General features: G+C 44.9%; 1 protein-coding gene across 1 annotated transcript in view; it reads right to left on the bottom strand.

The window, feature by feature from the left end:
• Positions 1 to 14743, bottom strand: part of vat1 (vesicle amine transport 1) — a 73224-nt gene that overhangs the window by 12802 nt on the left and 45679 nt on the right. The window contains exons 3-5 of the mRNA XM_072442894.1: positions 12649 to 12819; positions 7219 to 7308; positions 2398 to 2639 (exon numbers count right to left, since the gene is read on the bottom strand). Coding sequence (XP_072298995.1) covers positions 2398 to 2639; positions 7219 to 7308; positions 12649 to 12819 — 503 coding nt within the window. The remainder of the gene's footprint in view (positions 1 to 2397; positions 2640 to 7218; positions 7309 to 12648; positions 12820 to 14743) is intronic.

Genomic DNA, 14743 nt, shown 5'->3' with positions numbered 1-14743 from the left:
CGTCCAATTGCGCAGAGAGCGTTGTTTTTCTGGTTTAAGATGAGGTTTTTGTCACGTCGCTCAGTGGTTTCCAACCTTATTCTCACAGCGACTCGCTCTCATTTCAACCAATTCGTTAGCAACGGCGGCAGGTTTCTACTTTTGACCGCAGTCGACGAAAGAAGCCGTTGGTCGACGAAAGGCCGGCCGATTAAAACGAAAAATAGCGGCATGAAACTAGCTAAAGTTCTCAAAAGTGTTCAGTACCTGACCTTGTATCTGACCCAAACTGCCCTCACAGGACTCAAACTGCACTATTTATACTGAAAACTATGAGGAAACAGTGTATTATGTAAAAGGAAGAGTTTCAATTCGTGTTTCCGGTTTCCTTTTTCTGCCGTTTTTCCTAATAAATCCTTATAATAGACATAAACCCATTAGTCGACCAAAACACCACAGAGAGATTAAACAACTAAAGGCCGACAGTCCGGCTAAAAGGGGTGAGAAGTGACGCTGTATACAACATTTTTAGGATCTCGCGCAAAAACTATGCGAGAAGAGAAGTACAAATCCAATTAACTTAACCAAGACACTGATTTTCTGCCTCGAGAACCTGTCCAATTTGAGTTGAATTTTTTTGTCGCATTTAACTGAAGAAATTACCATTTTGTCCCGAACACACATCTGTATCAACATATAAAGAAAAACTGTCATCATTGCCTAATTGTCTACCACATGTTCTAATTTAAAAGGTCTATTTTGTTTTTGTAGGCTCAAAAAGGTTGAAAAACACTAGACGGATTGACAAAGAATGGTCAAATACTTATAAAGCCCAATGGAGGAGTGCAAAATCACATGTTTGAAAAGAATTCTGTGGGAAAAATGAATCAAATGTTCCTGTTTTGTCAAAGTGCCCACAACTCATAAGGAAATGCGTTAACTGCTGGAGAAACTGTGGCAGGCGGCTCATGGCTCTACTGTCCTGTTCCTCTGAAATATTGGACTGAGATCAACAAAGCACTTTCAGAAGTATTTACCTGGGCCTTAAAACTCCTGCCATGGACACAATGAATGGAAACATTTGGAACATTCTTTTGGCGGCGGGAAAGAAATGGATGACACAAACTGAACCAACAATCACGGACTGGACCCAAAGTGTAACGGAAATGAGCAAAATGAAAAAAAATAAACAAAACAAAACATAATCATTAAATTAAACAATATAATTATTTTGTGGTTGACTAGACATGCTGTAATCTTATTTCTTTATATGTGATGTGGTACTTTTTGGTCCGGTTTGATGTTTTAGTAAGTTTAAATAAAGACAATATATGCAAGTTTAAATAAAGAAAAAATATATAAAATATTTAAAAAAAAACAAAAAAAGACAGAAAAAAGACAAAAAAGACTAAACGTTTTATATTAAATAAAGGAAATATATAATGTTTTTAAAAATATGAAAAAGGCAAAAAAAAGATGGAAAAAATAAATTAAAATTCAAAAATCCTGAAAAAATATATAAAAAATACTTTGGACTAAGGCACCATCTACCGATTAATTGACAATAATGAGAAGACTACAGCCCTGATAGCTTGACTCAACACCTCCTTTAAGACATTTTCTTAACAAATTATTAACAATTATAATTTCTTCCGTAATGACAAGGCCAAAAGACAGTTTCTCACTCCGCACGGGACAGTGTGGCGCGGGACAGTGTAGACAGTGTGGACAGTGTGGACAGTGTGGACAGTGTGGACAGTGTGGACAGTGTGGCGCGGGACAGTTTGGACAGTGTGGACAGTGTGGACAGTGTGGACAGTGTGGCGCGGGACAGTGTGGACAGTGTGGCGCGGGACAGTGTGGACAGTGTGGACAGTGTGGACAGTGTGGCGCGGGACAGTGTGGACAGTGTGGCGCGGGACAGTGTGGACAGTGTGGCGCGGGACAGTGTGGACAGTGTGGCGCGGGACAGTGTGGACAGTGTGGCGCGGGACAGTGTGGACAGTTTGGACAGTGTGGCGCGGGACAGGGTGGCGCGGGACAGTGTGGCGCGGGACAGTGTGGCGCGGGACAGTGTGGCGCGGGACAGGGTGGCGCGGGACAGGGTGGCGCGGGACAGTGTGGCGCGGGACAGTGTGGCGCGGGACAGTGTGGCGCGGGACAGTGTGGAGCGGGACAGGGTGGCGCGGGACAGTGTGGAGCGGGACAGGGTGGCGCGGGACAGTGTGGCGCGGGACAGTGTGGAGCGGGACAGTGTGGCGCGGGACAGTGTGGACAGTGTGGCGCGGGACAGTGTGGCGCGGGACAGTGTGGCGCTGGACAGTGTGGCGCGGGACAGTGTGGACAGTGTGGCGCGGGACAGTGTGGACAGTGTGGCGCGGGACAGTGTGGACAGTGTGGACAGTGTGGCGCCGGTACCTGTTCGAGATGCCAGGTGGAGTCGATGCGCGGCTTGATCTTGCCCTGTTGGTAGAGCTCCAGGAGGGTGTTCATGGTGTGGGTGATGAGCTCCGTCTCCCCGTCCAGGTAACCCAGGTGGTACCCGCACACAGACTTGTTCCCCTGGATCAGGCTCAGCGTGTGGATGGAGAACTGATGGTACCAGTTCTTGGCCACCGCGATCAGGTTCTTCTTCTGGCCCGCCAACATGTTCGCCGCGCCTGCAGAGAGAGTTCACGAGTCGAGCGTTTAGTCTCGAGCCGCGCCTTGCATTTGGAATAAACCCGGTGTTAAATGTCTGCTCTCTGGACAGTGGACACAAATGTACATAAAACGACTTTGTGACGCACATTAAAGCTTCATAATAACTCCAGAATACTAGCCAAAAACATTTCTTTGATACTGGTTCAACAAAGGTTCATTTAGTCTTCCATAAATTTTACTTTAAGAGGGTTTTTTTAAGTTTATTTTTTGTACCAGACATATTTAGGCAGCTCTCTTTCTTTCAAGATAAAACTATGCTAATATGCTGACATTTTCCCCTAAAACGCTGCCAATTTATGCCACAATAATAATAATTTAATAATTTTTTTGTTTGGTTACGTTTACTAGATTCTTAAAAGTGTTAGGAACGAGACAAAGTGTTGCTGGATAACATTCTGGTAACGGCACCTTCTTTCTTAGAGCAAAATCTCTAAATAATGCCACTTTTGTCCCACGCAAAACGCCATAAACTTAATAAAACGCTTCCGCAATAAACTCTTTGCCAAATCAAAGCCAGGTGAAAAGTTTTGTTAAGACGGCGTACTTTGTGAATACACCGTAATGAAATACCATCCTTTTTACGGGCCCAAACGAAAAGGAGCCCAAGATGAATAAACGGCAAGATACATACGTTTAAATTACGCTTTTCAAAATGACGCTTCGAAATACACGGGAAAAAGCAATATTTTGGGCAAAATTGAGGAGCTTCTGATGACGAGCAGCGAACGTCCACTTAACAACACTATTAATAGCAGATACATCCACTTCGCCTGCGATAATTAGATTCAAGAGAGTTATTTATCTTTAGAAAATGGATGCGTGACCCTTCTGCGAGTTTACCAATGTCACGTTACGCCTTTTTGATTACCAGCCCTCGGTCGGGGTCGTTTCCACTTCTCGCACACGTCTTAAAGCTTTAGCACCTCTGCTCCTGTCGCCACCACCTCCTCGTGGCCCCTGCAGCTTCTCTCTGAACCACACGTTTCTAATATTATATATATATATATATATATATATATATATATATATATATATATATATACACACACAATGTCCCTTTTATCCAAGTTGCCTGGACATTTCCATCCCATTATGGCCCTATTGTTGCACAGTATAAAGTAAAGAGTGGCCAATACAATAACTAATGTCTCTGCAAAGTTTGTTTTTTGTTATTTTCTTTTGCAAACGGCCTTAAGATACAGCGTCACTCTACAATATTGTTTCAGCATGAAACTTTCCACCTGCTTGTCTCATTTTTTCCATTACAGGTGTTTTTACTGAGACTGTAGTGCAGTGACTGAAGTGTACATCTTCATGGAGATGTAGAGTCGGCCTCATAGCACAATGTCATTTTTCAAGGTTATTATTATTATACAGATGGATTGGCATTTTTTGGCTGTAAAAAATCGTTTCTAATTGTGAAAAAAACCCTACATTGTGGCCAAACATTGAGTCATGAGGCTGTCGATGTGTGACTTTATCTTCAACCTAAGTAGTGTTTATTAACCGCTACAATTGGTGCTTTTAGCCACACTACTTATGAACAAATGAAACAAAGAAGAAGCGACGTGGATGAGTGGCAAAACGTATTCACTCTTGAAACGTTTGCTGACAGAAGTTTTGTTTTTTTCCACTACTTCCCTTTTTTCATCACGGTTACATACTGTTGCTCTCAAAAAGCACTTACTACACGACTATTACTACCACTACTACCACCCACTACCCTTTCCTGGGGGTAAAAGAGGACAACGCTCTGACCCGACCGCCTGAACTCACAGAATACAGAGACACATTCCTGCTCCCGCTGCATAGGACCCTCATTGTTCACCGCGCACGCTTGTGATAAACTGGAAGAGGAGTGCGAGAGGAAGCGAGGACGAGAGGAGGTCCCGGGGCAGACCTCGCAGAGGGGTGGACGGGTGAGGAGGGCGCTCGGCGAGGGGCCCCGTTCTCGTGGATGCCGGCACTGCCCAGCGTACACTCCTCTCGAGATTGGCATCGCGACAAGAGGGAGTCGAAAAGAAGGGGCTTCCCACGAGTCGAGGTCACCGAGAAGCTCCGCCGCATCAAAAGTACGCAGTGAAAAATACTGCGAAAAGTTGCATCTGATCTATGTTTCCCGGGAAAGTCTGGCATGATTTTTCTCTGCGTTTTTTTTTTTTAAATACAGATCGATATCGAGCGGGTCATCGGTTTCGAAGGGTGTCTCGATTATTAGGTTCATCGATAATTGTGATTATCCAGGTCACAATAAGAACCAAAAGATAATAATCGTGTCAATTTTAGAAGCAAATTTAAGTGTTTTTTGTTCGTCATACAGGCCCAAAATAGACCTAAATGTACAAACTTTGATTTAACATTTAACTTTGTCATCTTTCAGGAAGTGCAATTTTAAAAGCCGATCACAAACTTGAGGAGTAATAACATGTCAGACCACGAGAATGCATTTCGTTTTTTAAAGATTTCACTGTTGTTTGGTCACGGTGTCTACAATCTTGAACAATCGGTTAAATCGTGACGTTTTCCCTCACAACAATCGCAACGTAAAAATGACATCGTGACGTCCGTATCTGTGTCGCATCCCAGAGTTCAGACGTTTGCTCGCTTGTCACAATTGTCGATTAATTACACGCATAAACTGTAATGATTGCTGATGATATCTTAGACTCTTGCAAATACGAATAGTAAATTGCTGCCAGAGACGTACATTTATGCGTTAAGCGAAATGGACATGTCACGAGTCGTCTTGTCTTTCACATTGGGCTTCCGTGTCTTGATACGCGTCAAGTGTGTGCGTCGAGTATAAATAAAACTAAAATGTATGTAATTAACTCGAGGCGGAACCTCAGGAAGAACTGAAACTGATAATTCAAGCTGCCAATTGAGATCTTAAGAACGTTAACCAAACCAAACATGTCGCCAATTTGCAGTACGGCGTTAAACTGCTGCAAAAATGCGTACAAACTACACACGTTCTACCTGAGCGGGTTCGCCTCTCCCCAGATCCGACCCGTAACTTGGCCTGGGAGGAGTCAATGCCATACTGAGGCAAAACAAAGACGGCTTCACGAAGACGAGCAGGTGGCGGATCCTTCACCAAAATCGCATCCATGACGAAGAGTTGGTGTAATTGGACGTGAAATAACGCACATACCATCACACAAATCACTGCAACATAAAGCTCCTTCCACTAATAAACTTTCTCATGGTCGGAAGAGAAAGTCAAAACCTTTAGTCAAGCAAAGCAATCTTTAAAAAGGAACATTATTGTGTCAAAAAGAGAGATGTACAATTACTTCAAAATGTCACTTGACGTGCTTGATTCCTGCCTCTGTCCACTGTGGGGCGCTGTCGGGCGTTTTTCAAGCGAGCTACGTTTGCGTTTTACTCAAAGGTCAAGAGAATCGAGGCCCATTTTTCACAAAGATATGAAAATGCCAAAATAGTCATAAATACTGACTCCAATCCAAACGATACAGGATTAGTTTTGCTCGTTTTTTTTGGAAACTCGCTTCTGAGAATGTCGATGTTTGAAAAAGCCCAGAAGACACCGGCGGCACAAAGCACACAAATATTTCCATTATCGAGATGGCCTTTAAATTTGTTTCGGGAATATTGAATAGTGGGAATAGTTTGTGGAAATTTAGAGGAAAACACAAGTGCTGAAGGATACTCGGGTGTCATTTTCAAGACTCTTGTCCAGTTGCATACGATTGTTGACACTCCACACACCGGCGTACGTGTGAATTCTCCTAATCTTTATCAATAACAGTTTACCCAAAAAATATTCTCTATATAGAAGCTTTCAGTCACCATATTTCAATCTTTATTTGGTGAAAAATCCATAAATGATGAAAAAATAACTACTAAAATAATAATCGACAGCCCGAGAATATGTGTTGTCTCAATTGAAAACTGAGTCTGGAGTGCTGTGATTGGTCAGTCGAAGTTCGAAAACGGGTTAAATTTAGGGTTGGGAAACTGGTTTAGAGTTAGTTAATGTGCTAGCAGGAGGCCCGCCATGATAATTACAATATATCCACTTATCGTTCAATAAATAACAGCTTAAACAATATTTATGGGGCTCAATATTTATCGTGTGAACATTTTATTTTGCTTTTTTTGCACTACAAGATGACAGTTCAGTTTTTTTATAACAATAACATACATTCAAGGGGTTACATAAAGGGTTTTCTGGGAATATCTGTTTTTTTTTATTTTTTGGGATGATTGTGGCATAAAGTAGTTTCAATATTATGGTTTACAGTGATATTTTTCTGTAGCAATATAAGTCGCACTTGCAAATTGGCTATCGTGACAAGGCCTAGTCAGCAGAAGTAACTTTTAAGAACAGATTTGTCACCTAAAAGCCTTACCACGTCTTAAAACACCATGAAATAAACGCATCTCATTACCAGTACTGCGTGATCACCTCCCTCCTGAACAGACCATCCTAACGCTCACCTTGAACCGCACAATCGTCATGGGAAACCGCAACAATAACATGCATTTGTAGGAGTGCGAATCCCGACTTACCGTAGCTGATGAGTTTGCCCATCGGCTTGAGCAGGTTGTAGCCCTTGTTGGTGTCCGAACCTCCGAGTGGATCCAGGACGATATCACACCCTGGAAACACAAAGACACTTTCATCAGCGCTGGGAACTCGCAAGAAGAGAGAGTATTTTGTCATAGCAACACCTTGTGACCAAATCGGTCTCTACGATTGGTGCGTTATTGATGGCGCTTCACGTAGTCGTCTGGAAAATCTATTCCAAGCTTGGCACGGGTCAGAAAGCTGGTTTATGCGAATGCTAGTGATGTTTCAAAGGCTTTGGGAAGAGCTGGTTAATATAAACTCTTCATTTAAGACGCCGCAAGTTTGAAGATTGAGCAATGCAGCTATTGATTCAGAACATTTACCCAGTTTTAGATCAATTTAGAAAGTAATATGGCTCTATTTTGTGAGGAATTGCTGAAAGTTTCAAGCAAATCGGACAGCAGAAACCTGTCCAGTGAAGCAGGAGTAAAAACACGTCCTTCAAACTAAATGCAACACTGATACATTTGAATCTTGACTAATGCATCCAGTGTGTTGTTGGAGAGAGGGAGAAAGAGGCCACACTTGTTTTATGGTTTGCTCTTGTCACTGATAAGTCCAGAGGGATAAAACACCTTTCCAAATGTTTATCCAGGCCCTAAATGGAAAGAACTACGAGCTGAAGAAGACGTGTACTGTAAACAACAGGTTTCGCTAGATTTGCAGGCGATTACTCTCCAGGTCACAGCAGGATACTTTTTAAAATACTTTTCTTAGTTTTCTTACTTCATTGGTCATTGGTTTCTTGAATACTATACAAATGTGTCAGTCTAAGAGCTTCAGGCAAATGTTTTAATTCACTTTGCAAACATTTAAAAATAGTCAGAAGATGTGACTGAAGAAGCCAAAGTCCTGCATGGGTCGTGCATGGGTACTTCACGGGTCGTGCATGGGTACTTCACGGGTCGTGCATGGGTACTTCACGGGTCGTGCATGGGTACTTCACGGGTCGTGCATGGGTACTTCACGGGTCGTGCATGGGTACTTCACGGGTACTTCATGGGTACTTCACGGGTCGTGCATGGGTACTTCACGGGTCGTGCATGGGTACTTCACGGGTCGTGCATGGGTACTTCACGGGTCGTGCATGGGTACTTCACGGGTCGTGCATGGGTACTTCACGGGTCGTGCATGGGTACTTCACGGGTCGTGCATGGGTACTTCACGGGTCGTGCATGGGTACTTCACGGGTCGTGCATGGGTACTTCACGGGTCGTGCATGGGTACTTCACGGGTCGTGCATGGGTACTTCACGGGTCGTGCATGGGTACTTCACGGGTACTTCATGGGTACTTCACGGGTACTTCATGGGTACTTCACGGGTCGTGCATGGGTACTTCACGGGTCGTGCATGGGTACTTCACGGGTACTTCATGGGTACTTCACGGGTCGTGCATGGGTACTTCACGGGTCGTGCATGGGTACTTCACGGGTCGTGCATGGGTACTTCACGGGTCGTGCATGGGTACTTCACGGGTCGTGCATGGGTACTTCACGGGTCGTGCATGGGTACTTCACGGGTCGTGCATGGGTACTTCACGGGTACTTGCATGGGTACTTCACGGGTACTTGCATGGGTACTTCACGGGTCGTGCATGGGTACTTCACGGGTCGTGCATGGGTACTTCACGGGTCGTGCATGGGTACTTCACGGGTCGTGCATGGGTACTTCACGGGTCGTGCATGGGTACTTCACGGGTCGTTCACGGGTCGTTCACGGGTACTTCACGGGTCGTGCACGGGTACTTCACGGGTACTTCATGGGTACTTCACGGGTCGTGCATGGGTACTTCACGGGTCGTGCATGGGTACTTCACGGGTCGTGCATGGGTACTTCACGGGTCGTGCATGGGTACTTCACGGGTACTTCATGGGTACTTCACGGGTCGTGCATGGGTACTTCACGGGTCGTGCATGGGTACTTCACGGGTCGTGCATGGGTACTTCACGGGTCGTGCATGGGTACTTCACGGGTCGTGCATGGGTACTTCACGGGTACTTCATGGGTACTTCACGGGTCGTGCATGGGTACTTCACGGGTCGTGCATGGGTACTTCACGGGTCGTGCATGGGTACTTCACGGGTCGTGCATGGGTACTTCACGGGTACTTGCATGGGTACTTCACGGGTACTTGCATGGGTACTTCACGGGTACGTGCATGGGTACTTCACGGGTACGTGCATGGGTACTTCACGGGTCGTGCATGGGTACTTCACGGGTCGTGCATGGGTACTTCACGGGTCGTGCATGGGTACTTCACGGGTCGTGCATGGGTACTTCACGGGTCGTGCATGGGTACTTCACGGGTCGTGCATGGGTACTTCACGGGTCGTGCATGGGTACTTCACGGGTCGTGCATGGGTACTTCACGGGTCGTGCATGGGTACTTCACGGGTCGTGCATGGGTACTTCACGGGTCGTGCATGGGTACTTCACGGGTCGTGCATGGGTACTTCACGGGTCGTGCATGGGTACTTCACGGGTACTTCATGGGTACTTCACGGGTACTTCATGGGTACTTCACGGGTACTTCATGGGTACTTCACGGGTCGTGCATGGGTACTTCACGGGTCGTGCATGGGTACTTCACGGGTCGTGCATGGGTACTTCACGGGTCGTGCATGGGTACTTCACGGGTCGTGCATGGGTACTTCACGGGTCGTGCATGGGTACTTCACGGGTCGTGCATGGGTACTTCACGGGTACTTCATGGGTACTTCACGGGTACTTCATGGGTACTTCACGGGTACTTCATGGGTACTTCACGGGTCGTGCATGGGTACTTCACGGGTCGTGCATGGGTACTTCACGGGTCGTGCATGGGTACTTCACGGGTCGTGCATGGGTACTTCACGGGTCGTGCATGGGTACTTCACGGGTCGTGCATGGGTACTTCACGGGTCGTGCATGGGTACTTCACGGGTCGTGCATGGGTACTTCACGGGTCGTGCATGGGTACTTCACGGGTCGTGCATGGGTACTTCACGGGTCGTGCATGGGTACTTCACGGGTCGTGCATGGGTACTTCACGGGTCGTGCATGGGTACTTCACGGGTACTTCATGGGTACTTCACGGGTCGTGCATGGGTACTTCACGGGTCGTGCATGGGTACTTCACGGGTCGTGCATGGGTACTTCACGGGTCGTGCATGGGTCCTGCATGGGTCGTGCATGGGTTGTGCATGGGTGCTGCACGGGTCCTGGATTGAGCCCAGGTGAAAGTTGGCGTTGACCTTGTTCGGTTCACCTCTAGTCCCGGTTTAGTCCTGATGTAGTTCTGGGTTTAGTCCCGAGTTAGTCCTTATGTGGATGTGTTGTCTGTGCAAGTGTGAACATACTCATAATCCATGCAAAAGTAACAAACAAATCTTTACTTGTCAGGAGGCAGAGAACTACAGAGCGGTCTCAAGGGGTTAAGATTTGCTCTTCATAAATAGAACCAGACTTCATTTTACAGTCATATTAAATAAAAAAGCTGTAGACATTTTCAGGAGTTGAAGCTTTAACAAATCAGCCTTTGATGTCAACAAATCCTTCTACGATTCATCAAAATCTTGAGAAGTTTGGCGTTTGTTGGTTCTGAATTTCAATTGTTTCAATATGAATTCTTGTTCTTGTATTTTTAGAAAGAAAAATGAAAATGAAAAATATTGTGTTTCACCATAACTTTGGGCTGTTGTGAAGGTAGAGTTTTGCAGGAAGTTTTACTCACGCAACAAACGAGGGTGTAACAGGATTTTAACGCGTTTGCCAAGAAAAAACAAAAAAAAAAAATCGTCAAGAATTTCATGATGGCAAAACAAATTAGCATCACAAGAACCGAGATTTCCTTCATGGTCTCAAATAGGGCTCACTAGAAAACAGCATTCTTTACTTTCCCAGAGAATCCCGGCTCATCACAGTAAATGCCAGCGTACAGGTCCTAATGCCGGACTGCGTTGGAGCAAGACGTGTTAAACTGTCCAAACCCTCCTCACTTTTTCGCCTTGTTAAACCTGTTTCTATTGATCGCTTGAATCCCGCAGCGGGACTCCGCCTTGACCCGGCACACACGGCCCCACAAACAGCCAAAAGTCGGACAGGCGAAGGTAGCAACGCATTGATCCCAACTTGTAATTAGATGTAGTCTGTCCTGCGTGTCAGATCCAGCTAGCTTCCTGCCTGCGTCTCATTGAGAACACTGTGCATTGACCCTCTGGTATAACAGACTCTCTTTCTCTCCGGCTGGCGAGGGGACGTCGGTGGGCAATTGTGGGGGGAAAAACAGGAAACGGATGGGTGATTTAGCTGGGAGAAAAAAGGCCGTTATCTATGGAAGACGGCAGGGAGACATTAATAGGCTACGGCGTGAAATGAATGCTGCCGAAAACTGCACGCTGACAGTCTGCAGTCCACGCCAGGCGAATCCGCTGAGAACTGTGTCAAGAGGCGAGGAGAAAACGGCAGTTCAATGAGGAGGGTCTGGGGTCTGATCGAGGGGGGGTGGGGGGGGTATTTTAGAGAGCGGAACAACTTGCCCACTTGTTACAGTGAATTGAAGATTGTGTCAAGTGCGTTTCCTGCGAGACGACCGGCCGAAAAAGGTTTACTCGTGTGTGGCGTCGTTTGACATTTCTCCCGTCTTCAGCGGATCTCACACATATGGGACCCAACTGAAAATGTTCCAGTGGCACCCGGAAACCAGCGCAGATGCGGGGAGTACGTGAAATTGCAACACGAAAACCACTTGGTCTTGTTGTTGCGAGTGTGACCCAAAAGATTAGAATATTATAAGAACCGTCCGTCTAATACGTGCCTCGCAATATGCAACAAACTGGCACTCAGCGGTTACATCCATCACGCCCGCAGCGCACTTCCTGGTTTCAGATGCAGAACACGCTCAGCAGTCTGATTTTGACCCCAAAAACTGCTTTTGAGCAAAACGTTTTCAGCTCGAATACACAAAAAATAGGTACAGCCTCTTTTATGTATTTTTTCCCTTATATTGATGTATATATATATTTCAATATTCATTCCTTGTACATAAACAAATATAAAAATTAGTTACTCTACTACATTATTATTATTTTACATTATTAACTGTGAACCCTTTGATTAAAAAGTCACAAGCTCATCATTCCCAACAATTAAACGACTGAATCTCGACGTTTATCACTTGTGAGATAAAACACATAAAATCACCGTATTACTCTGGTGAATTGATTCTTCCTCGGACCATTTACTGACCACTGCCTTTTGGGATAGTCTCAGATGAGGTTCTAAAGCCAGACTTGCGCCTTAAAATTAACAATGTGGGTATGGGAGCTTTAGGAAGTGGTAGATTTGAACGAGGAACCCCAGCTCTGACAGGAAACGATTGATGCCTCACCTTTGGGGCTGATTTTGCGGACCTCCTCCACGTAGTCCTTGGTGCGGTAGTCGATGGGGTGCGTGACTCCGGCTTCGGCGAGGGCTTCGTGTTTGGAGGCCGACGCCGTCCCGAACACGGTGACTTCGTTCACCGTTTTGCAGAGCTGTGTGGCCGCAGTGCCCACGCCGCCTGACGAGAGAGGGCAGAGGTTGAGAGATTTGAACACATTTAGACATAAACCGCACAGATGTGGACAGAGCGAGTCAGTGTAATATAAGACAAAGATAATTTATAGATTGAGAATAGACACAAAAAAAAAAAAAATGAGGCGGTGGCTAAATGTGTGTTTCTATGTTAAATCTATCTTCTATGTTGCATCTCATTCTTTTTGTTTGTTTAGTGCAGTTTTTAATTAATATGACAAAAAAGTTAATACGTATTTAAATTGCTTGAAAAAAGAATGGACAAAAACATTTAGCTTTTTGAAATGTGGCTGATTTTATTGTTTCAATCGCTGCGTTTTTGACTGTAGTTGAAACGTGTGTCGTAAACCTTGCGTAGTGGCTAATATTATATTAGCGTCGGGTGCAATGGCAGCAATATACATTAATTATATCGCTATAAATATCACCATTCACCATAAAAATGTGGTATTGTGATGCACCGACCTTTAGAAAAACATTTATATGAGGCAACGCACACAATTTGACACAAGTTTGACACACATTGCAACATCCACACGTCATATTGTTGTACGGTAGTTAATTCAGCAATTGTTTCGTATCAAACACAGACATACCGCACAATATTTTCTAGCCAAAATCCAAAAATCATATTGTGGCTCCTATGAATTAATACATATTATTGTGGCAAAACCTGTGCTTGATGCCCCTAAAAATGTTAAAATGATTGCAATCACAGATCTGTTAGCAGTGCAACCAACCGTTTCTTAAACTCTTATTTCCATTTGAGTAGAAAAAGTAACATTTTTCAAAGTAATAAAGTATTAAAGATACACTACGGAGGAAACATAGCCCGACCCTTCACCCTGGACCCGTTTAAGCATGACAAACGCCACTCTTAAATGTGACACGCGCTAATCCAGTTTCAGTGTCGCGTCGTAGCCAAGAATCCGGCCCAACACGTCCCCTCTGTGCAGGTAAATGAGCCCAAATGAGATCTCCGTAATCGAATGTCCCACAAAGACGCCACTCGTAACTGCAGCCGCTCACGATGCACGGACACAATCGCATTAAGCTCATACCTGCCCGGCACGACGGCGGAGAACGCGGCCATTGTGTCGACCGGAATGCAACAAAATGTGGGGGTTTCTGTTCAAAAAAATCAGCTGACTTGGAAGGCGTGTTTTATACAGTGGAAGGGAGCGATCATATAGAGAAATAAGAGAATTAGGTGTCACATTATCCTGATTGTCTAATGCATTGTCTATTTAATTCTCTCTTTTTATCTAGGCAAACATAGGCCGCTAAAGGAAAATGTGAAGCGGGAAAAAAAAGCAGTTTAAAGTGAGTCAACAGAAGAGCAACAAAGCAGTGAAAAAGACGAGAGAAAAGTCATTACAGATCAGAATCTTTTCATCAAACCAAAGGATTTCTGAATGTCACTAAAGGTTCACGTTCCCAAGATAATGCGAAATCACACAGATTAACATGATCTACTACTGTGTATCGAGTGAGGCACCTTCTGTCCTAGATCTTGAGCGTTTCTCCAGTAGCGTTGAGCGTTTACTTTGTTAATTTGAATAAAGTTTGGCTGTATGAGTTTTAGTCATTTAATTAATCGGTTGATGGAGTCTTAGTCAACCCAATTTTTCGTAGCCAACTAAAAATAAACCGGGGAGTGGACTGTAAATTTATTCTGCCTTTCAACATGCAAATATCGAGTCTATTTGAACTTTGAATGATAGAGTTACTTAATAGTTTGAGACCATTGTCAGCGTCACAAGTTGCCTCTTAAAATCAGAAAATACACTGCCAGCAAAGAGCAAATCCAGCAGGTTCCTCTCCTCCTGCTGTAGAACTGCTGCAGGTGATCTTTCAGCTGCTGCACGGTGTTCAAACCCGACTTATGTAGCAAGCGGCTTCTCGTTTCT

Source organism: Eucyclogobius newberryi, unplaced genomic scaffold, assembly GCF_026437365.1.
Source record: "Eucyclogobius newberryi isolate DKJ021-1_F unplaced genomic scaffold, fEucNew1.0.hap1 SCAF_13, whole genome shotgun sequence".
In the NCBI taxonomy this organism is placed as follows: domain Eukaryota; kingdom Metazoa; phylum Chordata; class Actinopteri; order Gobiiformes; family Gobiidae; genus Eucyclogobius; species Eucyclogobius newberryi.
Note: the sequence above shows the minus strand (reverse complement) of the source record. Positions and strands in the feature narration are given on the sequence as shown.